General features: G+C 44.7%; 1 protein-coding gene across 3 annotated transcripts in view; it reads left to right on the top strand.

The window, feature by feature from the left end:
• Window positions 1-27,008, top strand: part of JARID2 (jumonji and AT-rich interaction domain containing 2) — a 228,975-nt gene that overhangs the window by 28,364 nt on the left and 173,603 nt on the right. Inside the window, exon 1 of one of the 3 annotated variants that reach the window (XM_087764233.1) lies at window positions 14,763-14,966. The exons of the other annotated variants lie outside the window; for them this stretch is intronic. Coding sequence (XP_087620359.1) covers window positions 14,928-14,966 — 39 coding nt within the window. The 5' untranslated portion in view covers window positions 14,763-14,927. Of the gene's footprint in view, window positions 1-14,762; window positions 14,967-27,008 lie in introns of those variants that run through there. 3 annotated transcript variants of the gene reach the window in all.

Here is a 27,008-nt window from a genome sequence, read left to right as displayed (position 1 = left end):
AGCAATGCTGATGACGACATGCAAACCACAAGGGGGAAGCTTGACTGGCTCGATCTTTTTAGAACCTGGAAATGTTTGCATAGCCTTGTTGCTCGGCTGTGTTTCTTCCTTGATAGATAGATGGGTAGGTAGGTATCAAAGACTTGAGTGAAACGCTGTCTTCAGCTGTATATGTTAAATCCTAGCCTGTTGTCCAGCTTTTTAGCGTAAAGTCTGGTTTTCTAGTTCTCTCCACCTTGCTTCTTGCAGCTGCAAAAAATGGATTGAGGTAGGCGCAATCTGGTTCTCAGTCTGCAGAGGTTCTCCTGTTGGACAGCGTGCAAGAAGAGCTGTGTGTAGCCTAAAAGAGATGCCTGTATATTATGTGGTGTAGGTCACATGCAGCTTTATAATCAGTGCATTGCTGTGCCAGAAGTAGTTTCAGGGAATGTTGGATTGTGCGTGAAGTTGGACATGATTATGGCCAGAAAATACATTGCTGTGCTGTAATGAAGACACTGAATGAGTCTGTCTTTCTTTCTTTCTTCTTCTTTTTAACAAAATTTCAAATTTATTTTCTTTCCTTTTATGCTGCTTTTTTAATCAGATTGGCTTTCTCAGACCACAGGAGATGACAAATTGTTTCTTTTATAATTTTTCTTTCTATATGTTTTGCATGTCAAAATGATTCGGCAATACTCCAACTGCAAACAGCAATCTGTTTTGGTTTTGGGTGGTGTTTTTTTTGTCTGTTGGTTGGTTTGGTTGTTGGTTTTTTGTTGTTTTTTGTTGTTGTGGTGGTGTGTTTTTTTGTTTTTGTTTTTGTTTTTTGCAATGACTGCAGTAAAAATTTGTAGCATTCCTTTCCCTGCCCTCTGTCTTCTGATAATTATGGAAAAATTGGTTTGCCAAAGCCATGACTTCACATAGATCCAATTCATCAGGAAATGTTGCTTTAAGATTTTGTAAATTCGAGATTGTGCATCTTGAGATGGAAGGGTATAGTGGGGCTGAGGACTGGCCTGTTCTTTGGACAAAACGGTGGGTCGTTGAGGCAGAATCAAATCGGTGTTGTTTCTATGACCAGTCAGAAATGGTGTATATGTAGTTGTTAGTATGTTATCAATTAATGTATCATTAAATAGAGGATTTGAGAGCGTATGTTATATTATCTGTGATTTCCTGTGGTAGGGGTGCCAAAATTCATGTTGCTTACAGCAGCAAGATGAAGTTAAGGTTGGTCCTGACTGTGTCTAAGGTGCAAGCCTCTGTCTTGGAAAAATAACATCCATGAATATTTCCAAACAGCTGGAGCTGGGGACCGTTGCCTGGCTCTGCAATGGGGAGAATACAGGCTTTAAGAATACCACCACGTGCCTGTGATGGTTTTGGCTGGGGTAGAGTGCATTTTCTTCATAGTAGCTAGTATGGAGCTATGTTTTGGGTTTGTGCTGGAAACAGTGTTGATGATAAAGGGATGTTTTAGTTACTGCTGAGCAGTGCTTACACAGAGTCAAGGCCTCTTCTGCTTCTCACACCACCCCACCAGCGAGTGGGCTGGGGGTGCACAAGGAGTTGGGAGGGGACACAGCGGGGACAGCTGACCCCAGCTGACCAAAGGGATATTCCACACCATATGACATCATGCTCAGCATATACAGCTGGGGGAAGAAGTAGGAAGGGGGGGGATGTTCGGAGTGATGGCGTTTGTTGTTTGTCTTCCCAAGTAACTGTTACGCGTGATGGAGCCCTGCTTTCCTGGAGATGGCTGACCGCCTGCCTGCCGATGGGAAGCAACGAATCAATTCCTTGTTTTGGTTTGATTGTGTGCGCAGCTTCTGCTTTACCTATTAAACTGTCTTTATCTCAACCGACGAGTTTTCTCACTTTCACTCTTCCAATTCTCTCCCCCATCCCACCGGGAGGGAGTGAGCGAGCGGCTGTGTGGGGCTTAGTTGCTGGCTGGGGTTATACCACGACAGTGCTGTACGGTGAGACATGCCGAGCGTCATGCGTTGGCAAAAATTGCTTACTTGGTTTTGCGTCATGTAAAGGCAGGAGGATTTTTTTACTGTGAATTTGGAGCAGCGTTTGATCTGCTTGTCCTTTCCGAGTCTTGCAGGAGAGTGTGACTGCATCTTTAATTTCCCCTGGGCACAACTGCCAGAAATAACATGCGTAGCACTCCAGCCCCGCAGCTGCCCCCCTGACCCTCTTCCCTGCTCTGCCGGGCTCTAGCGAGCGGTGTCTCCGTCTCAGCTTTCCAAAGGAGATGCAGCAGCAGCGGCACCTAAACCACGCTAACTTTACCCCTCTTCTCAGTGACTACAAGGCTCCTTCGTTGATGGACGGGACCGGACTGGGTTGGACTGTCAGCTGTGATGTTTTTCTTTTAATGATGTTTTGCAAAATATTTATTATGTTGTTCTGTCTCTCCTTGTATGTATGAGAGGAGATGACTGCTTACATGCTTCACTTGATGGGCCTGATCAATGTCTTAAAATTCGTTGCGGATTCCTTTTGGAAGAGGTTTTGCTTTTGAACCATGTGCATCATGAGCTGGTAGAGGGTAATGACGGCTCATTCCTTAATTTTTGCTGAACACGTTTTATGTGACTTTTCATTTGTTCAAGTGCTGAAAGGGAGAGCAGAGACAAAAAGAGAGCACAAAAATTTGCCAAAATTAGTCAACTGGAGCGGTGGTAAAGGTTATATTGACGACGGATGTGTGCATTGCTGTTTGGGTTGACTTTCTACTGGCGAAATTGATAGCTAGTTGGGACCTTTCTTTCCGAGACCTGTATCTTAACAAAACTTTTCCTGTTGTCACCTAGTGGTGCTGGGTATCTGTTGCCTTACTGACAGGACAGTGGGTACCATCCCTGCAGGGCTTGTACCTAGAAAGATCTCAGAGCCTGGCAGTTCGTGGACGTTGCGTTTGTAAAATCAGATTTGGGTAAAAAAAGCTGTGTTATAAGGGCGTCACTAAGATCCCACTTTGATTTAAAGCAAGAATGTTTAAAAGGAAAATGTACTTCATTGCAACAGCTGGATTAAAAAAAAAAAAAATCTGCACGTTGTCCATTTGCTGTTTCTCTCCCTACAATGAAATGTAGGCTAAGTTTGAGTGCAAACCTGTCTTGGAGAAAATTTTGTTTGGTGTCATACCCTGTCAGTTCAGTCTAGAGGGAGTTCCTTAAGCAAATAATGGATAGATTTAAGGGACTAAAACCCTATGCACTTTTGAACGGAGGCCTTTTTGTCTTAGAATATAAAGAATTAATTCCTCTTGGTCTCTAAAAAGAAGCACAGCATTTGCTCTTCTTTCCAACTTGGCAGCTAAATGAAGGTGGTGCAGTCAAAAGGAAGTGGCTACAAAAAGATGAAGCATATTGGTTGCGAATCTGCCAAAGGTGGCCAGCTGTATTGCTATTTTCAGCTAATTCTATGCACTTAGTCAGAGTTTTCGCTTAAATTAAAGACTAAAGGTATATTTAGTGATCATTAGGGTCTCCTCTATAAAAGGTTTTGTTCCATGGTTTAGTAATGGGGGTGGCAGAGAAACAGAAGGTGGCCAACGAACCATTATTGTGTCTTTTTTCCTATGCTAAAATGCGTTGGGTCCCTGTGATCTCTGGAGGTTTTAATTTGTACTTTGTGATAAATGCCTCTCTCGGTAGAGCCACGTCATTCCCATTCTTGGCTTTTTCTGTTTGGTGGGATTATTTCGGAAAGAGTGAGCCATTGGATACATGTGAAAGGGGAGCACTGTGCAAATGCTTGCGTGAAAGCCACTGATACCAAATGCTTGAGCTAAATAACCCTGGAAGCGAACCTTCCAGTCTCTGTATCCCAACTCTGTCTGGAGTGAAGGGTACCTGGGGCTAAAAGGCTGCTGGTCGTGCTCCTAGTTTCTTAGGTTTTTGGAAATATACTTTGCAAACCTATTTCTGAGGGGAAAAAGAAAATGGAAACCAAATAAACAAGGTTCTCACCTGGACATGTGAAATTTTAATGCTTCTCTGAGACTTACGGGAATTAAAAAAAAAAAAAAAAGGGCAAGCAAGAAGTGGTGGATTTGGGTTTATAAGGGCAACTAGAAAAGTGTATGTACACTTTTTATATATGCAAAAACCCTGTTAAGTCATCAAAAAATAATTAGGTAATAGGCATTCCTACAATCATTCCTGTTTTTTTTTCTCATTTCGTGCCTTTATCTTTGTGCCGCTAGAAGATCTTAAATTCTGTGAAGGGATACTTTCCCATTGTCCTTAGTTAGGAAAGCACCTTCTAAGCTTTTGAGCCCTACAAAATTTTGGGTGTTCTCAACAACAGTGGGGTGCCTTGAAACGCTCTGAAAAAGATCAGGTTTGTGCCATGGGCTAGCAAATTTGTTTTACAACATGAGCAAGGCAGCAGCCGCAGCCTGTTGGCATCAGCGGGGGTGAGTCACGGCACCCTAATCCTGCAGAATGAAGTAACGCATTTTCGGCAGTGCCCTTGCATGGTTCCTGCTGCTCTCCGTCGGAGGGACTGCCCTCAGCTTAGCTTTGGGGTGCACTTTTGACTTTGTTCCCACAAGGGCATGTAAAAAAGGAAGCCGCCTCCCCCGTGCAGCAGCACAATAAATATCCTGGCAGGTCTCAGTCCATAAACTCTGTTATAATCTTGCAATTTATGATTGCGTTGTTATTTGTCAAGAAAACCATGAGCAAATCTTTTGTAAAGGAATGTGAAATGCTAAATAGGGAAATGCAAAAACACCGGTGAATTTCAGGAGGATTCGTTTAGGAGGTTCGTATTGATCGCCTTGCACCAGAAGTTGAAATGGGTGATCTGTGGTGTGTTTGAAACGTGACTGAGAGCATTTGCACTCTGCTGATTTATTCTGCAGAGGTGCAGGTTTGGTTAGCGTTGCCTTAGTCCTGCTACAACCTGTTGCAGTGTGCGGCCTTCTTAATAAGTCGTCTGCGGTCCTCAAGGTTGTTCCTGGACTCAGTGGGGCTGGGGAGATGCCCTGTGCCTTATGGGACAGGACTATGGGAATTGTTCGACCTGTGAGTGTTTGTGCACCGGTGCCCAGTGGGGCTGGCGTTTGCTGAACTAGCACATCTCCCACACGTGCATTTTTGGTTACGGATACATCCCTTGAGGATATATAGGATGTGTTTGACAGCCCTACCAGAAGAACGAACGTTGTTAGGATGGTATTGGGTAAACCTTTGCAGAAGAGATGTGCTGAACCCATTAAAATTGCCGAGTAAAGTGCATGTATATTCATTTTAAGTTAGCATTTTATTGTATTATACTAGAACTGAGTGTTAGACAGTTTGGCATTCTCTAATAGTTGGTTAGCAAAGTCTTTTCCTCCCATCAAAAATATCTTTCCAGTTGGATCGCCTTCTGTTTATTTGTTTGCTTGTGTTTTGATCTTGAAAGACAAAATAGCTGTTTGTGCACAACAAAATAGCTGGATATAGTTTCTCGAAATGTGTGCTTAGAGGGTAACGTATCTGTTTTCCTGAAGTCTTTCCTGGGTTTAAAGCATACTAATAACAAAACTACTCTCACACGGGCAAGGGCAGACTGTAGACAAACTCGTGTGGACCCGAGGTGGCTCAGGGAAGAGCGTCTTTCTGCAAGGCAGCCCTTGAAGCAAATGGCCGAAGAAGAGAAGGTGGATTTTCTTCCTTTGCTGCAACAACTAGAACTGAAATTAATTTTAAACAGCTCCCTTGCCTTTCAAATTTGCGATGTGTCTCCGTTTACTCAGAAGATCTGAAAAAGCAAGCTTTAGAAAACAAAAAGCATTGTTCCCAGTAACGAACCATCAATTGGTCCGTCATGGTTTTCAGTTGTTTCCGTGATTATGCTTGTGAAAGAGATTAAAATACTTCTCTTTTATTATCAGCAAAGTGAATTCCCCTGCTGCCACTTCTAACAAAGCGTGCCTGGCGTGGCTCTGCTGTGCCTTGTCCTTCACTTTCTGTTCCCCACGTGCTTATTCCTGCTCGGGCTGGTGTGTGGCAAAATCTGTTCGAATTCAGTATCTTCGTGGTGGCTTTAAATTTGCAGATTTCTCACTTCTTCCAGACTCACTATAATTGTCTGGAGAGCTTAAGAATAATTGCTGCTTCTGTTTTTATGAATAATTTTTTGAGCATTCTTCATGTTAGTGAAACCACAGAGCATATCAGTGAAACCTTGCTCTGAAATGCCATTTACGGGTTTTTTTTGGGTCTTTTTGTTGTTCTTAACGTGTTTCTCCTATCTACTCTATGAAAGCAACTCTGTGGTCAGGAATGCTTATTGTTTCGTATTTGGGTCTGTCTTTTGATAGTTTAAACAAGCTATTTTTTTGCATGTGGTTGGACAGTAAGTGAATATGTTTTATCAGTGCCTCACTACATGCTTATTTCCCATCTACCATCCCTTTTTTGCATGTGCAAAGCAATTTGAAGACAAAATATGGACCTGATGTTACTTTTAATTACTTCAGCATACTCGCTGCCGACGGTGTAAGTTTATTCCCAACCTGCTGAACAGAGTGTGTGTGTGAAGAGATGTTATGGTGTAGCATATTGAAACTGAGGGCTGTGGACACCTTGCATCATTTTTGATTAATTAGCGATGGATCCAGGAATCCTGGATTTGAACAACCCCGTTTGGAGCGGCATTGGTTGCGCTTGCTCTGCGTGGAGCCGTAAACTCCCCCAATCGCCCAGACCCCACACGAGCCTCTCCTTAACTGCGTGCGGGCAGGAGAGTAATGACAGCATTTAAAAACACAGATAGCTTGGTTTGACCCCTTCTCATTTCAAGTTACGAATGAAATTTGTGAGGCAATTATGGGACGGAGGAGCCTGCCTGTCCCTGTCCCCGCTGGGGTTTGGGGGGGTGGCGGTGCTGGGGACACGGGGCTCTCCTAGCTCTTGCTGATGGAGGTGCTGCTCCAGCATCACATCACCACCCAGGAGTCCTGTAATTAACAGCACAAGGTCCACATTCTCAGCTTGGGACGATTCTGAGGAAAGGTTAATGCTGCCCAGGCCTGTAAACTTATTGCTAATGAACTGTTTGCAGTAATACAGCAAGCAGCTTAAGCGCGTGGGTTCAGCAAACAAAGTGCGGTGGCAGGCTTATATAATTAGCATTAATGTTTGGTACAAAACACCCCATCGACAGTATCAGCTGACTTATCTCATTATGAGCTATAGCTGTTTCATGAATCTAATAAAACATGAATTTTTAAGACAGGGTAGTGAGAGTAAGAGGAAGGCGTGAAATTAGATTAGAGTCTATAAACATAAACTCTGGCTTCCCTGCCCCTCTCCAAAGCACCGTTCAGGCTTCTCTTTTACAGAAAGCACAGACTTTGTCTTTGAGCAGTAAAAGCCAGAATAGTATAATTCTGGGAAACTCCTTCTATCAGTCCCTTAAAGAAGCATATTTTTTTCAGTTTCCTTTACTGAAATCTGGGGCTTCTGACTCAACTGTAGTGAAAGATTTAACCGACCAATTACTTAGTGTTTTGAAATACTGAGAATCCTGCTCTGAAAGAATAAGTGTTGGTCCGATCTCCTTTGCTTCCATAACGTGTTTCCGTGATGTACACCAGTGACTACGTGGCTGCCATCTCCCTCTTCTTCCTGCCGTGTTGGAAGACACAGGTTCATCCGTGGCAAGGAGAGGGGAAGCCACAAGCACTGACTAGCACAGCGGTAAGAGCCAAACCTTCATTTGCAGAAGGATGAGGAAAATCCAGCAGTCCCAAACTGGGTTGCTCCTGGGGCATCCCTGGATTTGGCAGGGTGAGGGATGGGCTGCAGCATGAAGCTGAGCTGCAGCATGAAGCTGAGCTGCAGCATGAAGCTGAGCTGCACGGTGTCATTCAGGCTCGTGGTGAAAGGGACGACTGTACTGCTGGCTGTGACGGTGGCCGGGCAGAGCTGAGTTGCTTGGGGACCACTTATTGTTAATTTCCTGACTCCAGTGCAATTTAAAATCCCTCTCAAAACAACCCTTTTTTTTTTTTTTTAAATGGTATTTTTTATTTAGAAAGTAAATAAAACCCCAGGCAGATTAAGGAATGCAGTGCATGCTCCTGGAAGAAATGGAGTAACTTCTGAAATCTGGAGCATGAAATAAAGTCGATGCTAAGACCCGTATGGGATTGGTGAGCAGGAGGAAGGGCCTATGCTGATCCTTGCACTCGTCAGAGCCTTTAAACAAGGCAAGAATGAACATGCCATGGAGTTACAGGACGTCTGAGGTTACCTGCCGTGAAAGAGCAGATTAGCATGCTGTGGTATTTTGTTTGAGGTTTTGAAAAATTACCATATCCGGATAGCAAACCCTTGTACAGAAATATACTGCCATTTCTTCATGAGACTGTTTCCTTCATCCTGAGGCGTTCATAAGAAAATCTAGTATCCTCCCCGAGATGGGGTTTAGTGAGAACTGTCTTCATTCATAAAATGAAGAAATTTATGGTATGATATTTTTTTTTTTTTAAAGCAACCTCAGAGTCTGTAAATCTGTGATGTTTTCACAACAGGAGGATTGACAGATGACTAACTGGATTTCCCCTTTGCTTTTTACAGCGTTTCATAAATGCTGAATAATTTCCATAGGATGAATTGTTTTCATGCTGCCGAGTAGTTAAAGTGGAAAAATGCCTGGTATCGGTAACCATAGCTGATACGCACAGTGCCTCATGATCTCTTCAGTTGTATTTAATAAAAATACTGTAGGCCAGTCATCCTCTTGTCAATCCTGGCTGTCCCTTGGGCAGTTCCTTCTGCCATGCAAATACCTGCAAGCACTCAGTTAGTTCCCACAACCTCACATGTCCTGGGCACGGAGCTGGAGGCACAAAGCGCCCTGTTTATCCTGACCTTCCTCCAAGGTGCTCGGAGAATGAGCTGTCCCCTTCAAACCCAGGCTGACAGCGTACTTCCTCTTGAGCTGGGAGGATGGGTTTAGCTCCCTAGCTTCTTACTGTGAAATAATCTCCTCTTCCTTATTTGGGGGAAAAAAAAAGTTTTCTGAATTTTGCATAGAAATCTATATGAATTTTAGATTTTTTTTTTTTCAGTTTTGCTGAAGTTCTTCGTTGTCGTGTTCTTCAACAAAATGATTCATTGTTTTGCTCATTCATGATATATCGCCTATGTAGAAGTGTCTTGATTGCATTTCATAAGCCAGCTAAATTGGGCTCACAATGGGAGAGAATCAATTTTTCATCATTAGCGATGTAGATCCCAGTAATCGATGCATCACGAGTATTTGTGATCCTCACCGGCTGGGGCATTTATGTTGTTGTTTCAGCAGCAGTGTTGCAGTGGCATGGTAGTGCTCTGCGTTACGTGTGGAGAACGTGCAGAGAAACTTCCATTTTCTCCTCTGCCAGTGCTTGGCTGGAGGAAATAACAGCCAGAGTTTGTTTGCCGCATTTTGCTGGTGGTTGCTAGATAACTTTTGTAGTCAGTGTTTTTCTCCTGTGGGTCTAGGTAGTCTTAGGGGATGTTGTCAGTCAAAAAATGCTTCTAGGGAAGGATATCTATAGTAACTGAAGGTGGAAAACAAACACAAGACGCAGTTGTAGCTGTTCGAGTATCATCTCCGCAGTGTTTTGCAAAGGTAAGGGAAGGATTGTATGTACACATCTATTTGTTTGCTTTTTAGTACTTACTTGGCTTTTCTAAATGTCTTATGATGAGAAGGTAAAAAGTATCTTAAGTTTTGTTTGTTTTTGTTTTAAATTCAGAAAGCTGATGTTATTGAGTGAAAGTTAAATAAGTTAGTGTGTTTTGGAATATTTGTTAAGCATCATATGTGCTGTAGAGCCTCCAGGCATTTTAGGAATAAGCTACTTTCCAGGACCTCTGATGACATCCAGATAATACATGATATTGGCCAGAGGTAAAGCTGCCTCTTTTTAATAAACTGTTGCAAATTTCCACTACTTGCCTTGGAGAAAACCTGTCCTTTGGGAAATGGAAATTTATTTGGGACTCATTCCAAGATACGGTTATGCTCAAACCTTTTCTTCAGTCTGGAAAGAAACACAGACAAGAAGAATATAATTTTAATGAGTACAAGATGCCTGCAAAGTGCTGCTCTGAGTTCATCGGTAAATGAACTGTCCCAACCCCGACAGCAGTATTGGCGTTTTTGGCTCCGTCGAAGGGCCTGGCGTGGGGCCAGCAGGAAACAAACCCCACTGGCGGAGGGGATAGTTTTCTGCCGGATGAGTGCGCTGAAGCGGCTGAACACCGGAGCCAGGGAGGGCGCGCGGGTGAGAGGGGGAGGGTTTGGCTGCTGTCGGGAAAGACGTGACGATTTGGCGTTTTTGCTGCTGCGGAAATGGGTGGCGTGGGTCCGATGAATCCATCGGTTGCTTTGGCCCATGGAGACGTCTGGTGAGACCAGAGCCTGTGGAGAAGAGGAGGTGGAATGGATAAGGGGAGGAGGGATGTGCGGGCTGACTCTGGGACTGGGAGGAAGGGGGAAGCAAGGGGAGGAGAAGGGTAAGGGTGAGCAGAGGAGCGAACCTCCCCATTTGGCTGCAGGGTGTCATGGCCTCAAGGAGCTTCATCTTAGGGCTTTTGCCAGGCCTGAAGTCCATGGTATGGCTCGTCAGGTCCATTCGTTTGAGGGTGCTCACTGGACCTTGTGGCCAGCCCATCGCTGGGTCCTTGCACGCCAGCTCTTCCCGAAATCCCTGCCATATCCTGCAGCCCCAGGGGGCAGGAGGGGGAAGGATGCCAGGGGAGGACTAGCCATTTCCAGTTGTCAGCAAGAAAGGATAAGCAGATTGAGGACAGGGGGGGAAAGTAGAGCAAATTTTTTGTTGTCGCCTGCTTGCATTAATGAGAGGAGCTGCGAGGCGCCTGTGTACGGGTTTAGATTTTGCTAAGCCAACTGATCTGTAAAAGCAGAGAGTAAATCCATTTTTCCCCCCACTACTTTAGTAATTGGCAGAAGGCAGAAAGTCATTGTTGACTGAGAATAAACAGATTTCAGGCATTCCTAGACTGAGAAACCTGCTTAGCTTTCTAAAATCGGTCTCCCTGGTGCTCTGCTAAAAGCTTAATTGGCTGACATTTTGTATGTGAGAGATTTACTCTGCTGGCCTAAATTGAGTTATTTTGTGTAAATGTTTTTGTGGGGTTTATAAAATATTCTCTTCAGAACATACATGTGTGTGTAAACTCTGGACTGTTTCTTTTGAAAGAGTAATAACGAATACTAGATGTTGTGGCTTTGGCATACAGAGGATAATTTAATGTGGAATTCAGTTTACGCTTTTAGTTAACCTCGTGAGGGATTTTCTTGGTTAAAAACTAAATATCTGCGCTTTTTTTCTGCAAAAACAGCTGCTAAGATACAGTCTTCCTGTAATTATGAAAAAGGATGGCTGCGCTGGTTGTGCCAAATACTGGGGATGGATAGCCGCTCTTCTTAAGGATGCCTTCCTAAACTGCGTAAACACGGGGGCATTGCCGTAATGGGTACGATGCAAGGCTTTGGGAGCACTTGGATCCTTTATGAGTTGCCAGGTCTCATGAGGAAGGAGTTAATGTTGTCGCAAGCTGCTCTTGCCGCTGCGTGCTTCAACAGTGGCCGTGCTTTGACAGTGGCCGGACCGTCTCCTCCTCTCTTCCTTGCAGTGCTCGAAAGTCATCTCGCACACTTCCTCGCTCTGTTTTTAGTATGTTGTAATTAGTATTTTCATTCAAGCTTTAAAATTCCTTGGAGATTTGCCTAGGAGAGGGCTGTGCACTTTTAACCCAACTGCAGAAAAGGGATCTGCATCGTATTAACCGTGAAATTTGCAGGTCAGCTTTGGAATTTCAATATTTAGTGTTTATAACTTGCTGCCTGGTTTGGGCTCCTTTGTTTTGCATTAATTTCCACCTCTTGTGCTCCCAAATGTGACTGTGTTTCTCTCTTTTTTTTTTTTTCTTTTTTTTTTTCTTCTTCTTCTTCTTCCCCATTGGATTCGAGTGCTTACTCCATCCAAACAGATGAACTTCCTTGGCAGGGATGAGCAGAGCTGCAGAGTTGCTACTTGGGGCTGTGCTGGTGATCTGGAATGAGTTTTAAACATTAAAGCTTGTTTACTTTCAGATTTGACAAGGGCTCCTCTTGGACCTTTTTTTTTTTTTGCATGCTGTTAGTACAGTAGACGTTTAGTACAGTAAACCCCCCCTGAAGCTGTAGGTGTCCAGCAGTCCAGGCTGATGCACTGAGGATGGAGAAGCCTGATTTCCTAGGGAAATGGGGCATGTATGGTGGCTTTGTCTGTGTCATCGTGCTCCGAATAGTTTTTGAACTTGTCTTCCAGTTCCTAACCAGAAGAGGGTTAGGAATCCTTTGAATAATTCACCATTTCTCTTGTTTTTTCCGATGGAAGTGAGCTGGAGAGGTCCCAAACTGGTGACCCCATGAGCAAAAAGGCAGGCAAAGCTCAGCAGCTGTCTCTGTGTTGGCATGCGTCCGTCCCTCCTGTCCGGCGGCCGGGAGACCCGGCAGGGATGGAGGGAGGTGGCATTGCTGCAGCCAGAGGAGCAGACGAGCTTTGGGAGCAAAGGCCATGCAGCCAGGGGAGAGCCCCGCTCCTCTCGCCCAGCAGCCCCAGCTCCTGGCACCCTTTCTGTACCCGCTATTAAGCTTCAACCGGACTTCATTCAGATGTGGTAGTCAGCGGGATTGAAAATGTACAGCGTGGTTGCAATGCCAGTCATTTTACGTAAGATGAAGACTATTTTAGGAAAACGCTAGTATCTCGGAAATTGTCGAAGGTGCCAGCTGTGTAGAAGAGGGCTGGTTGAGTCAGAGAGGCTGGGCTGCGGTGCAGCCCCAGGGGAAGGAGGGTGGCGGGAGGAAGGGCTCAGGTCTCGCTCCTGCCAGGCTGTTACGCCTCACTGGTGAGGGGAAAGGAAGAGCTTCGGCTGAAGGTGGATTCGCTGCCACTTGTGGCTGTGCGTGTGTTAAGAAGGTGGCTACAACAGGCGCGTTTTCTAAACGTTTCAGGGGGGGCAGTTCATGCTCTCTGCGTGTTGGTCTGTGCCCTAGCAGGGTACGCTGATCCTCCATGCCTTCAGCCACTTCTCAGCCTCGGTGTAATGCAACCCGTCCCATCACCCTGCTTGTGCCAGGAAATGCTTTGGCGTTGCAACGTGCAGGAAAAAAGTAACCGCGAGCACAGGCCTTCCCTGTCTGCCAGGGGAGCACCAGGTGAACCTCCGGGGATTTTTGTGGGGCACTGGTTTTCCTGCTTTGTTGTAAAAGGGTCCTGCAGTGCCTACCCTGCATGGCAGCCACTTCTAGAGTAGGAGCTCACAAACGTTGTGAACCTGTGGCTGCCACCTTGTAGCTTAGATCAGGAAATAAGATATGTTCCTGAAGCAGTTCAGTCTTCTGGGGTAAATACTGTGTTATTAACTCCAAAGGGTTAGTAATTGGAACTGCAGATGGAAATGAGATAAAATCCATATATTAAGATTTAACTAGAATATGGAATATACTTTTTGAAGTTAAATGGTATGGTCTGAGCCAGACTGGTGGCTTGCTTCTGCCTAAAGGGGCGAGTCCTCCCCCCTCCTCCTTCCTCATCAGCTTCCAGCTGCAGGCTTCTGTTCTGCCCCTTGTATCAGCTCAGCCCTTCATCTGTTTGCACAGTAAACACGATCAATTTGCTGATTTGTTAGAAACCCAATCCAAAAAATAGCGAAGAGGGAGGAGTGGGGATGGAGAGGAGGGAGTGGGGCAGGCCTGCCAGCACAATGAGCTTGCTCAATTACGTTGTCTAAACCACGCCCTTGGACAAACATGGGCTCCCTCACTGCCGTAAATCATCCCTCGGCCTTTCGTCTGAAAGGTGGCAGAGCCCTCCTGAGAAGCAGTGGGCACGCCGGCTGACTCACGTCGGGGAATGCCAAAGCGAAACCTCCGCCTTCCTGTGACGCCGATGCGCGGCTGTGTGCGCAGATGTGATTTTGCCCCGTTTCCCTTTCCAGCCCCTTCCCACGAGCCACGGCTGCGTTACAGCTTCAGGGACTGGGCATCATACCCAGCATCCTGGATGAGCCGGAGGAGCGAAGGCGAAATCTGGGGCTTCTGTCCCTGTTGGTAATTGCTCTGTAGATGTTACAAAGGTGAGAAGTATATAGTAGAGAATATAACAACATGATGTTGTATTTTCTGTAAATTACAGAATGTAATTTATTATAGAATTGGTAAAGTACTTGCATATTTCCCATCAAAACTTAGGGAAAGGATGCCTGGCCAAAGTCTTGAAGGATAATGTAGGTTCACCCTGTAAGAAATACCAACGTTTCCTGTTGTTTCCTAGAAGATTTTTTGACAAGAGTTATGTTCAGTGACAGCAAATAGCAGTAGAACAGGGTTGTCCACTGAGCTGATCTGTCGTGAGCCTGAGAGAGCGGTGCTGAGTCTTTGACAGCCTCTCCGTGTCAAGAATTGGTTGACCTAAGTGCAGACAAGGGAAGAGGCTGAGGGAAGGCCACAGCCCTGACCTAACCGGTCGCAAATGTGGTGTTACTGTAGTTGTTGTAAGGACTTCCTTTGTATCCAGAAAGTACAGCTTGTGTCGGTACGTTTTGATAACACGCTACTTAAGAAAATGAGTGAACTGGGATTTTGCCAACGTGAGCAGGCTTATTTTGTTGATAAGCTCCTGGAAGCAGTAACTGCATGAAAAAAAGGAAAAATTAATAGAGAAGAAGAAAGTTTTACTCCATTCACATGATATTGAGGAACTTCTAGAAACTTTATTCTGCAATTTTGGGTTTTTGTTACTTTACAAAGGTTGCGGTGATTTTGAGACCGGTATAAACCCACTGTAAGTGCTTTGGTGCCCGTTTTACAAGAGGCAGAACAGCCGGCCGGGCAGCCCGAGGTCAATATTCACAGGAGGGATGTCAGCAAAAGTAGATGGATATTGCAGAGTAATTCAGGTGAGCCCGAGCGCGTGGGTTGAGGCGCCTGCGCTTTGGTGCTGAGGGCCAAGCAGGAGTGGACTTGGCCAGACGAGACGTATGGAGACAGCAGTTCACTCCAGCTACCAGCTGTCTTGGAGGGCTTTTTGGCTAATGCTGTGCCGAGTTGTGAATGTGGTCCCATAACAGGCTAGGCTGGGGGGGGGGTGTGGGAAAGGTGGGTGCCAGGAACAGCGTCCCGCCACCTCAGCAAATTACCTGGCCTGCAGCCTGCTCCTATCCCTTTGCAAGAGATACCCTGGGGTCAGAGAGCAGCCAAAAAGTGAGAGATGTGAGTTAATCTGGCAGCGTGACCCTCCTTTGGCTGGCTGGTACCCCAAGGGATCTGCGAGTAGGTGGGAACTTACTCTGGTACCTGTGTTGTGTGCTGCAAGAAAAGCTCCTGTGGTTTATGTGCCACCGAAGTCTGATGCTTCCAGCACATCCACGCATGTAGGTCTGGTGGGGTGGGTGGGCAGGGTGAGCTGTGTGGCATCCCCCGTCACCAGAGTAAGGTCTCGTAGCCTGCCAGCGGGAGGATTGGGTGGAGGTAAGGATTGGCTGAGAACTTCTTTTTCGGTTTAACGTTTTGGACTGAATGGTTTCTGCCCGTTCTCCCTTCAAAGTGTTTAATACTTTGTACTTTTGCAATGTCTGCCGTGAAAAGGTCGTCAAGGGTTTTGCAGACATTAATTCTTCCTCCTACAAATCTTGTCAGGCAGGAGGGACTATGACCGTGCTTCCGTAAATAAGGAGTCCGGTGTACACAGTGACTTGCCAGGAGTCACATGCAAACAAGAACTTTCCCCGGACCTGCTCCTTGCTGTTGGGTTTTTACCGCAGGACCTTCTCCTCCAGCAGTGCCTCTTGGCTGTCCCGCTTACACCGGCAGAGTCCTCTTCTGTGGAGTTGGAGTCGGGCAGAGCCAGCTGGCTGGCTGTGCAAAGCTAGGGCACGTAGTTTTTGAAATATAAGGTGTTTTCCTTCCTTGCACAGCTGGCAAGCCATGTTGCAAGTAGCAAATCTGTCGTGGCAGCCTTGCTATCCCCACCCTCTTCGGCGTATACAAAAAGGGGCTGAGATGGAGGACGGTTGGAGGAAATACATTCTGCTCTCTCAACGCCTTGTGTTAATCACAAGCGGCGATGTCACGATAGCTAACGAATTAGATGCATCCTCCTTCTACTTCCTCCATAGTTCCTGGAATAGACTCTGAATGGTGCCTTGTCTCAAACCACAGTAAATCAGCCCCGAACAAAGATGTTATGAACGGGACTACCCACAGATGTCATGGGAAGAAGCGAAAAATTGCAAGGCTTTACTTTTGTGCTGTTGTCACAGAACAACTTCTTTTTCTCTTTCCTTCGTAAATGATTCAAAGCTCTAAGGAGGGTAACATCCTCTTTTTAAAACCTGCTGTCAAAACAGAAAGGAAAGGTACAATGCAAACAACAAAACCAAATTCTCTTTAGGTAGCGATGACCTGTCTAAGTTGTCCACGGTATGTGGTCCACAGAGCTAAACTAGCTTGTGTTTAATTTATAATACGTGCATGCTCTGCAGAGTGCATCAGGAAAAAGGAGAGAAAAAAGAAAAAAAGAAAGAAAAAACACCCCTTGTGGAAGAGGGGGGATTAGAAGCAAACTGACAGACTGTTTATTACGCAGCATATAACTTACCAAATGGCTTCATTTTTCTTAGTGGTCCAGACTTGTCACTTCCATTTGGCAAACTCCAACGCTGCAAAGTCTGAAAGCAGCTATTATTGGCTTCTGCCCGAACTGTGCTCAGCTCATATAAATTTGGTGTCTGATCTTTTATATTGAGATTAATAAATATTTATTTAAGCAGACCAAATATCGCCAGGCCTTTCCTACAAAACGTGAATTTGAACACAGTGCAAGATTTTTAGGTAGGCATGTGATTGCTTAAATACGTATAATTTAGCTTCACACATTTATACCTTTTTTTTTTTTCTCAGTACCTCTCTGTTCTGCAGTGCTATATGTAAAATACGTAGCCAAACATATAGGCAGGGACTGTTATTAGATAATCTTGTTAAGAATGTGCAAAACTGGGTGGCTTAATGTGGAAGAGAACAAACAAGGTAACTCTTGTTCAGCACAGCATGTGCCTTTTTCTTAGTTAGGACCATCACTCCGGTATATTAGGTATATTAAGAGTTTATATTATCTGTGTACAGCTTGGACAATCCTGCTTGAACCTGTCTAAAGATGCTTCTTTTAATTCAATATCATCCTCCTCCTCCGATCCTTTTCTGTAAAGACCAACCATCCCATAGCATGGTGTCATCAGTTCAGTGAAAGCATGGGTAGAAAAGACTTTCAGGGTGCTGTTGGAGGGGCGTTGTGGTTAATGAGAGCAAGTGACATGCCACTTTTGGGTTGCTCTGATGCTCCATCACTTCGAGTTCTCAGATTTGGGATTGGCTCCCATCATTTTATGTGTGCAGAAGTAACCGGGGGGGCTACCTGGCAGCTGTCTGTGCAGCCAAGCACGGGGTTTTTCCAAGGGTCCATGGTGTGGCAGGCTGGTGAGACGCCCTGTGAGGAGCTGGGGAGCCTGCTGCCCTCCTGGCCAGGCGGCCCTGGCTCCTGCAGCACCCCAATGGCCCGTCCAGTCCTTCTCCTCACCAGAGGTGCCACCTCAGCTGGGTTTAGAAAGAAGGAGGGTATGCGTGAAAGAAGTGTGTGTTGGCAGGGAAATAGGGAAAAATACTCTGGATCCTCAGAGGTCGCTGGGTATTGGGCTGCATTTTGCTTCTGGTTTCCCTCTGCCTTCCAGGAGGCTGCAACTAACCCTCTGCTCTTTCCCATTAACCCCCTAAGGCCATTCCCTCTCATCCCCAGCCATGTGTTCCCAGTGCCTGTTTAATGATAATAATGGTGTTGGAGATGCTGTTCCTGGGAGGACTCTGTGTTTCATCCTCTCTGTAGAGCTCCTCAGGTTGGAGCTTGGGAGCAGAGGGTGGGAGGGGAGCGCATGCATGGTCCTACCTTTCCCAAGCTCCCATCCCGGAGGTACTAAACTTTGTCTCGATGGAGGTTTCAACAGCAGGTGAATCGCATCATTACTTAATACCTTAGGAGCTGAAATTTTCTGCTGCCAGTTTTCAGGCATTCTTCAGCTTTCATGATTGATTCCTCTTTCCTGCAGAAAGGCTGGAGACATGTATATGATTGCTCCTCGTCTTACTCTCAGAGTTAGCTGGGAGATTCACAGAGTGTACTGAGCGTTAGTAATTTGCCATTCTTTTTTTCCTTGCTTTTAAGACACCTGTCCCGTTGCCTGATAAGGGAATTTATCTGTAACAGCAGTTCTTCCTGTATTCATAGTTCTCCTCTGTGGTTGTCCGCTGTTTCTTGTGAATTTTCAAAGATTTCCCTTTGAAGTCCAGGAAAGCTTTTATTTTAAGAGTGCTCTGAAGAGCTCAGAAAGGCCTGAGCTTGTGGTCCCCATGCATAGGCTATTAAAACTTGTCCTTTATGCTGTGGTAAGTAGGAAGATTGTATTTTGATCTGCATGCCGTTCTCCCTAATGTCTGATGTTAGGAGAGTCATATTTGGCTTTTCCCTTCTGTTTTTCCTAGGGAAAAAAAGTAAATGAACCAGAACAAAAAATAGTCCCTAAAACATCAAGTCAAACAGATTCTTCATTAGTTTTGCTTCAGAAAATTGTGGGAGGAACTTGATGTGTATTGAAACCTCTCAAACCTTTTATGATAGCGGGAGGGGTGCGGAGCCTTCAGTGAAGGCATTCGTACTCTTATGGCTTCGTCAGTCACTGGTGGAGAGGGGAAAAGAAGGACACAGCTGTAGAGTGTGAATAAACTCCTCTCTCCTAGTTCCTACAGCTTTTGTCCCACCGGACGGACTGCTGTTCTGCGCTCTGCCATCACCAGGAGCCTTTCAGGGAGAACGAGACCTCACATTTTGTGTGTACTTAAACACAAAGCAAAAACCAACCAATCCACCCTCCAAATTTTCTTGACAAGGTTTCTTTGTGTATTGTAAAGAAACAAAGGACATATTTTCATTTTTCTATATACACTGCCAATTTTCTTTTTCTATACGTGCTACCTTTAAGGCAGATTTACAGGGAAGGCATTTTTGGCATCAGTTGGTGTGAGTCAGCGAACCTTTCCATCGGTTTTCAAGTTCTGACAAAACCTGCTTTTCAGACACTGCTTTTGATGCACACCAGGGTTCTGGTAAAGTGGATTTCTTTCTGCCTGGCCATCTCTGTCATTAGAAGAACCTGTTGGGAGGAAGAGTTTTGTTTTCTGTTGCTTCAGGACAAAATGCAAAACTGGCTTCTTTAATTTGTCCCTATAGATAACGTGACGGTTCATCCTGACCCAGAACATTTCTTCCATTTTTATTTCTTCAGTTCTGGGCGAGCGTTGTGTCTTTGCAGAGCAGGATTTACATAATCTGGCTATTAGGACGGATGTCAATTTTTTCGAATGTAACTTCAAAGAATGGGAAAAACAGAATGTTCTTTCCTCTATTTCGGAGCTAAGAATATTTATCGCATCTTGAGGTTTCTTTTTTTTTTTTTTTTTTTAATGAAATCAGAATATTTAATCTTTTGGTTAGCAGCGCTCCTGGCATTATGGGAGACAATTTGATGAAATGCATGTTTGGTCTAGGTCAGAAAAAGAGAGTTCGGTACAGCGTAACAGCTGTTATCTGCCATTCATTCGCTGAACACGGGAGATTGATGTGCTTTATTGGGCCAGCGCAGCTCTCGGTTGCAATGTCCTGTAAGCTACGTTCCATAGAATTTGGTTTAAAATATGCATAACTAATAAAAGAGCTCCTGGAACAGGGTATGCATTTAAAACCCCGTAATAATTTATGTTTCTGGTTGGTACGCAAGGCACCTGGCCTGCTTATCATGGCTCCTTGTTACTGGCTGCTCCCATTAGAGACATCCCTGTAGCAGCAGGTAGGGTGTGTGAGAGTGGGAGAACAACTGTGGGAGAGGTGGAAAAGGTTTTAAATTCTGTCCTCAGAGTCCCGATTTGTTACAATAACGCTCGTTGCAAAGGGAGGCTGCTCTCATACTGCAATGCGATTACAGAGGACTTGATTGTGTACAAATATTTTTACCAGTTTCTGTATGATTCTGAATTTCTGTTAACTAACGTGCTACTAATAGAGAAACAGTCTTTTGCTGTTAGGAGCAACTGTATGGACCATTAAGGAATTGCCTGTCTTTCCTCTGGTACAAATAATGGGATTAGGACAGGCCCCCCCCCCCCTTTTTTTTTTCTAGTAGTGCCAACCCAGACTGGATTCTGTTGCTTTAAAAATACCTTTGCAATAGAAAATTCGTGTTGCAACAATTCAGAGACAAATACTGCTGCTCCTACACTTATGTGACTTGGGAATAAACCTGAGAGGCCAATACTTAGCGTTTCCACTGCTTTAACCAGGGGCAGCAATGGTATTGCTAAGCTTGGTACTGAACTCCAGAGCTCTGGAGGAGATGCGTTGGTCATTGCTTGGCTGTCTGGCTGACCAGCCAGCCCACTCCTACTTCTGCCTCCCAAACTGGAAAATACTTACCATTTGGGAAAGCTACATTTATGGCTATAATAACACCTTACACTCCATCTTAGACCCCCAGCTTTGGCAGCTGCTCGGGCAGCCACGAGTGCAGGTCTAGTACCTGGGGTGGCAGTAACGGCCCCGGGCAAGGCTGCTCTGCAGCACTGATGTTCATCAAAAGCAGTCGGTCATACACACAGCATGGATGCAGGGCATGGTTGTGGCATGGCGGTAGGCGATGGGCAGAGCAGGAGTGCTGTCATGCAGTGTTGTCTCGGAGAGCATTGTGTGCCAAAGCCGTGGACCTATTCACACGGATCTCTTTTCACTGCCTTGTGAATTAAAAAAAAGAAAAAGAAAAAGAAAAAAAGAAGTAATTGTCATCCCAAGACATGGTCTTCCCAAGGCAGAGCTGTGATTTCATTTGCTTTTAGGAAGCCCGGGCTCTCGCTGGTGAGGTTGGAGTTGAGGAAGGAGTGTTGTGTGGGTTTGAGACCTGGAGTTGGCTTACGGTCTCGGTCGTAAAACTTTTTATTTTAAATTTAGAACACTGACCCTTAATAATTAGCCTTCTAGGCTTGTTGTTCTTGAGCTAATGGAAAGAATAAATTGTTAAAGCAAATTGAAAAGAAGACCCAGGACCATGCGTGTTAGCCAAACATAGTACTTCTTTCTCTGCTAACTTTAAAAGCAGCGCTTTCCTTTCCCATGGCAGAGCTGTATCTGTAGTAATTCACACCAAGTTTCTGTTGTAGGCCTTTTAATTTCTAAGCAATTTGTTTTCACCACAAGTCTCTTTCTGGAGCAGCTTGCATGGCAGAGTGGGAGACATTTTTTTGTGGAAAGGTATGAGCTGTCATTCCTTTCTACGCGCTGTGAGGTATGGAAATATAATTATTGGTGTTTACATAGGAGGAAGTGGAAGCACAGAGGCGTTCTGTGTGAGGCCGGCCGAGAAAGCCGGAGCAGGCTCGGAAGAGAAACACCAGCACCCGGTGCCCGTCTCTGGCCCTCGGGAATAGCGTGGCATGCCGGGCTGGCCGCCTAGGTGGGCAGATGGGGGGGGAATGTAAAGGTGACTGTGATAGAGTGTATTTGGTCAAAATTTTTTGTCGTTCAGAATCAGTGGCATCGTTTATTTAATGCATTATTTCAGGTGGGTTTCGGTCCCATTTTCTTTTTGCAGAGGCACTATGCGGGAAGTTTAAAGATGTGCGAGATTCTCTCATTGCTGCTTTAAACCAAATTTACCCCCACACAAAGGCGTCTCCTCCGTTTTAAAAATCAGCATACATAGGGTTTTTCACGATCGAACAGTTGCTAACTTTAATGCTGAGAAACCTCAGCCTGAAAGGAAACCTTTTTATAGTCGCCACGTGAGGGAATATAAATAGATCTGTAGATTGAAGGGCTCTTTCATCCCCTGTCTGGAGCGGCTGGGACAGCGGCTGCTTGTGCTGTGGAGCTGGTGGGATTGCAGATTCCTTGGGAGCTGGGGAAACCAATTAAGGGAAAAGTTGTTGGTGCTTTAAAGTACAATGCAGTATGTAAGTTTTCAGATGACTATTCCCTTCCTCCCCACACCTTTTTTTTTTTTATTTTTATTTTTTTATTTAATGAACAAGTCCCACACTTTGAACAAAATCATCACCATTCTCCTTTTTTTGTTTTGCCCTTTTTTATGGAAACTGTGACTCATAAAATATTTTAATCCCTGTTATTGAGCATCATTAAAATGAAGATTGTTCCCTGGCAGTGTGTTTTTGATTTAAGAACTCTTCATACTGTGAGTGCTCTCTCCATTGAAGAATGACATATAATAAGTTTTATAAGACACTGTAATCATAACTTTTTCTTATGTAAATTAAAATATTTTGTGATTTTTAATTTTCTTTGCTTTTACTCACACAGACGCGTCTTACTTGACAATACATGGAGCGCATTAAACCAGTGGTTTAGCTAGAAAGGGAGATGACAAAAAGAAATTTTATGCCTGAAAAATAGGATTGTCTTTAAAAAGTGTTCAATGCTCACAGCAGACGTGACTTAAGATGAGGAAAATGCGTTTCTGAAGGACCGCGGGGAAGTTGCTTATCCCCTCAGCCTGATGCGTTCTGGTTAAAAGGGGAGAGATGAGCATCAGCCTCTTAAATATGTTCAGTAGTCGCGGTGCAGGGGGGGCACAGGCTGGGGGGAGGAGGAGCAGTGGCTTTGGCCCTTGGTGCCCATGTCCCAGCCTTTGGCCAGGAGCCCGCACTGGGCTGTCCCCAGCTTTGGGCGGGTTTGTGCCCTCAGGCTCAGGAGGGCAGCGTGCCTGCAGCTTGTTAACACCTGCACACCATATTTTGGGGAATTTCTTCTGGGGTTTCTTCTAGGGGTCTCCTTAGGGTGTGCGTGTCCTCCTTCCTTCCCTTATGGGTCCTGTCACTTGCTGACAGGTAGGACAGTGGCCCTAAATTTGTAAATATACGTTGTGTAAAAAGAAAACAAAAACCACAAAGAAACAAAAGAAGGCGGGGGGGGGGGGAAGAAGGTGCAAAGAGAGCAGATGCTTGCAACATCCTTTGCATTTAGCAAAGACTTTCATTTAAAGGGTTTTTTTTTCTTACCCTTAAAATGCTGAGCTGCCTTAGAGCAAGAGCAACTGCTTCAGAAGCTGCACGCTCCCAAGTACCGTGCGCGTTACTGGGAAATGAAGGCAGACCATAAAACGCACAGCAGTGTAAATCCTTCAAGTTAGTAATTAAAAATACCAAGCAATTTTTTTTCCCCCTTTTCATGCACTACCATCTCGCGTGCAACGAGGTTAAGACGGAGATTTTTTTCTTTATTTCTTTCAAAATAGTCTGCGCGGTGCTCCTTGACTCGCCGTGGCTATAAACTCATAAAGGGTAGAGGTTTCATTAGAAACCATCCAATTTAAAAGGGAACTGGGCGGGAGGTAGGAAACAATGCCGAGTGGGATGCCTAAATTGCTCAGGATGTTGTAAATAGAGCTGCCGCCTTTTGATCTTGTGAAGGGTCGCGGAGATGCCCTCGCTTTGACCAAAGGATGTTGGAAGCAAGTGGCAAGAAATCACCCACCTTCCATCCTGTTTTCCACTGCCCTTACTTGGCTTAGGGCTGGTGTTATTAAGGAGGTGTAAGGAAGCAGCTCAGACAAGGCTTCCCTTTAGGGTCTTGTTGCCGCTGGAGAATTAGAAAACGTGTTTGTTTCTGGTCTGTTCAGATGTTTTATGGCAGCCCGTCGTTGCTGACTGCCTGCTTAGGCGGGCTACTGGCTCTCATTAGGTGTAACGTCAGGCTGTTGCTTAGGAAGGAAAGAAGAGATGAAAGGTCGTGCGTAACTGGAGAGCCTGAATGAAAAGTTAATACTGGGAGATTGCCCGTACGTTGTGCAGAGAAGAAAATAACTGGCATAAAGACCTCGTGCAGCTGAAGCAGGGAACTCTGTGTATACATGTACATATTTATATATAAATGATAACAAAATGTAATACATGCATGGGGTTTTTTTATATAAATACTTTGAATTTCCCTTTTTTTTTGTTTTTGACAAAGATTTAGATGGAGGCAATATTTCAAGGATGTAAATTAGGCTGAAGCCTGAGAGAGAGTCATCTCTGGCTTTTGGTGAAGAAATTGAGAGGTGAACAAAGAGCACCCTGTCTCAGCATACCGCTGCCTGCCACGCATCGGGGAGGCAGAAGTAGCTTTTTAATGCCACCCACGTTCATGGTCGTACCCTGGGTAGAAACTGCAGCTTCCCCGCTCTCGTAGGCAAGTACTTGCTTCTCCAGCCTCCTGTCCCACCAGGGAGGAGAGCTTTGGTTTACACCATTGAGAAACGTAAGGACTCGCAGCCTTCGCTGCCTGATGGTTACCTTGCCTTTACATTACAGCAGTTTGAAAATGCGGCTGACCGACTGCGCCTCCTCCGCGGTGCAAAGGCAACCGGGTTTGCTTAAACCAGCTTTAGCCCGGGGCAAGCGGCTTCTGCAAATGCAGTGCTGCAATCGGTCGAAGACGCCTTTAATTCTGAAGTGTTGCTCTATCTTGTCTCATACAGCACGATGTGAACACCAGTAGTTGGAGAATTACTTTTGGAATGGTGGTTGGATATTTTTTATATACAAGAGTTTTTCTGCGTTATTTAGACAACTGGATATGGGGGAATTAGTTTGTGAAAAATAATCGCTTCCTGTTGAGATAATATCATGTCTTTATAGCAAATATAGTAAAGTGGTTTCTTAAACATTCCTGGTTATTTACAAAAGCAATCTTTTCAAAATACCGGTCAGGTCATAAACTAGAAAACCTGATGCTAATCTGCGCTAAATGCCAGTGAAGTAGGGGACAGAAAATATTTTCAGGCATTTACTAGAAAGATAAATATTGGATGCGAATAATCACATTCTGATAATTCTGTTTTTTGCGAGCTACTGTATTTTAACTTGTCTGGGGTCCATTATGGTGCGGTTCATAAACAAGATGAAACTATGTGGCTAATAACATGAAATGTTTCCTACTTTGATCTAATCAGAAGCCTGTCTTGAGCTGCTGGTTTAGATCTTCATCAGAGGAGAGGAGGATGTCGGAAACAAGTCCTTTAAGTGTTTCTCTCTTGGCAATTAGCCACAGGAGCTCCATTATTACTTTTCGACTGGATCAAATGAGGTCAATGGCATGAGCTTCCTGCATGAGGTCTTTCTCAGAAGCGGGAGCAGACGGTAATTGCGAACATCTCCATCCTGCAGGTCTCCGTCCCGACAGCGGCCACGGGATGCAGCCTAGAACCTCGGCGGGAGGGGTAGGAAAAGCAGGCAAATGACTTCGGGGCCTCTGAGGGAAACAGCAGTTTGGCCGTATTGCTTTGCATTAAGATAAATATTAATAGCTTTCAGAAGGTTGTGATGATGGTGGTAAAAGAACAAGACTCGCCTAAGTGGGAGGCCTGTCCACTTTAAAATGAGGAAAGTACCAACTATCTGAAATTCAACTTAATTTTTACTGCATCATTTTAAGAAGAAGAAAATTGTTACAATGTTGATTAAAAAACTGGGTGCATTAAAAGCAGAGCCTGCACATGTATCTGTGTGCAAGTATACAAATATAAGGCCTTTTTTCCTCTACCTTACAATGAATTTCCACTACATTAAATCTATGAATCAAAAGAAAATTATTTAGGGCTGTAATCTTAATCGTGAATTTGCGTGTAGAATATTTCCTTGAAGCATCTTTGGGAGTTTCCTTAGCGCCAGCCCATGTCCTGAGGCGGGATCCTGGGCAGATGAATGGGCCAGCGTCACCTTTGGCAAATGTACGTGTTCAGTTTTAATAGTGGTGTTATCCATTGACTTTCAGCTCTCTAGAATAAACAGTAGAAATGAGAAAATTGTATATTTGATAATGATCTATTGATGTGGCAGCTTTAACCCTGCGACCTATCATGCAGTTTCTGCTATGCAGTATAATTAAGTTGCCTCATCAAGTGAGGAAATAGTCCTATCAATAAGTAGGCTTTAAAAAATAATATTCAAATATGCAAATATTTTATGTGATAGTAAACAGTGAATTTCATGAGTATTGCTACAAAGAATTTGGTTTGTTGAGGATTTTTTTTTTTGGGGGGTAGAAAATCCTGATTGAACTTGAGTGAGTCCATCTGTCGTGTGTCCAGCCCCCCCCCCCCCCCCATGTTTGAGTGCATTTAATGACAAAAGTGATTCGAGGTTTTTTTCCTTTAAAAGTCAGGGGGGTTCTTTTTAGTTGGGTGGTTCTTTCTGGAGCTGGGATGTATTAATCAGAGCTCTGTGCTCACCCAAGCCCCTGGCCAGGGGGCTTTTCTCTAAATGCAGCTGGAGACAGGCATTTGGATTTGGGCTCCAGCATATCCTGTAAGTTGGTACATTTGCATTGGAGGTCCAGCTAGATTGCGCCGATGGTTTTATTTGCCTTTATTCCTTCTCTTCCAAAAGAGAGATGCGCCCTGCAGTGGCTTGGGAGAGGATCCTGGAGTTTCTTTCTCGTGCGAAGGATGTGCCCTGGGATGCAGGAGAGGGGAGCAAGGAAGCAGAAATGTGGCTAGGGCTTAGCTAAGAGAGTTCCTCAGACCTGGCACCCACTCGCGTGCCTTGGTACACCCTAACAAGGTATTTCTGGGCAGAGTTGAGGAAAGAAGCAAAATCAGTTTGTGGAAATGCAGTTTCAACTATTTGCATGGTATTTGTGGAGGTTTTTAGAAGTCTTTTGGACCCTGACACTATTCACCTGTGTGAGAATATCAGATTTCATTTTGAAATCAGTGTTTCTAGCTCTCATGGATATAGAGGGAAGTTTGAAAAATGTCAACTGTGTGGCTGAACCAAAAGGTTAAAAAAACAACAAAAAAACCACCCCATGGGAACAGAGCCCAGAATATTTTCAGTCTTTGTGAAATCTGACG

The sequence above is a fragment of the Nipponia nippon genome, unplaced genomic scaffold (genome assembly GCF_047370975.1).
Source record: "Nipponia nippon isolate SJK-2023a ecotype South Korea unplaced genomic scaffold, ASM4737097v1 scaffold_1, whole genome shotgun sequence".
Taxonomy (NCBI): Eukaryota; Metazoa; Chordata; class Aves; order Pelecaniformes; family Threskiornithidae; genus Nipponia; species Nipponia nippon.
This window is presented reverse-complemented; position numbering and strand designations above follow the sequence as displayed.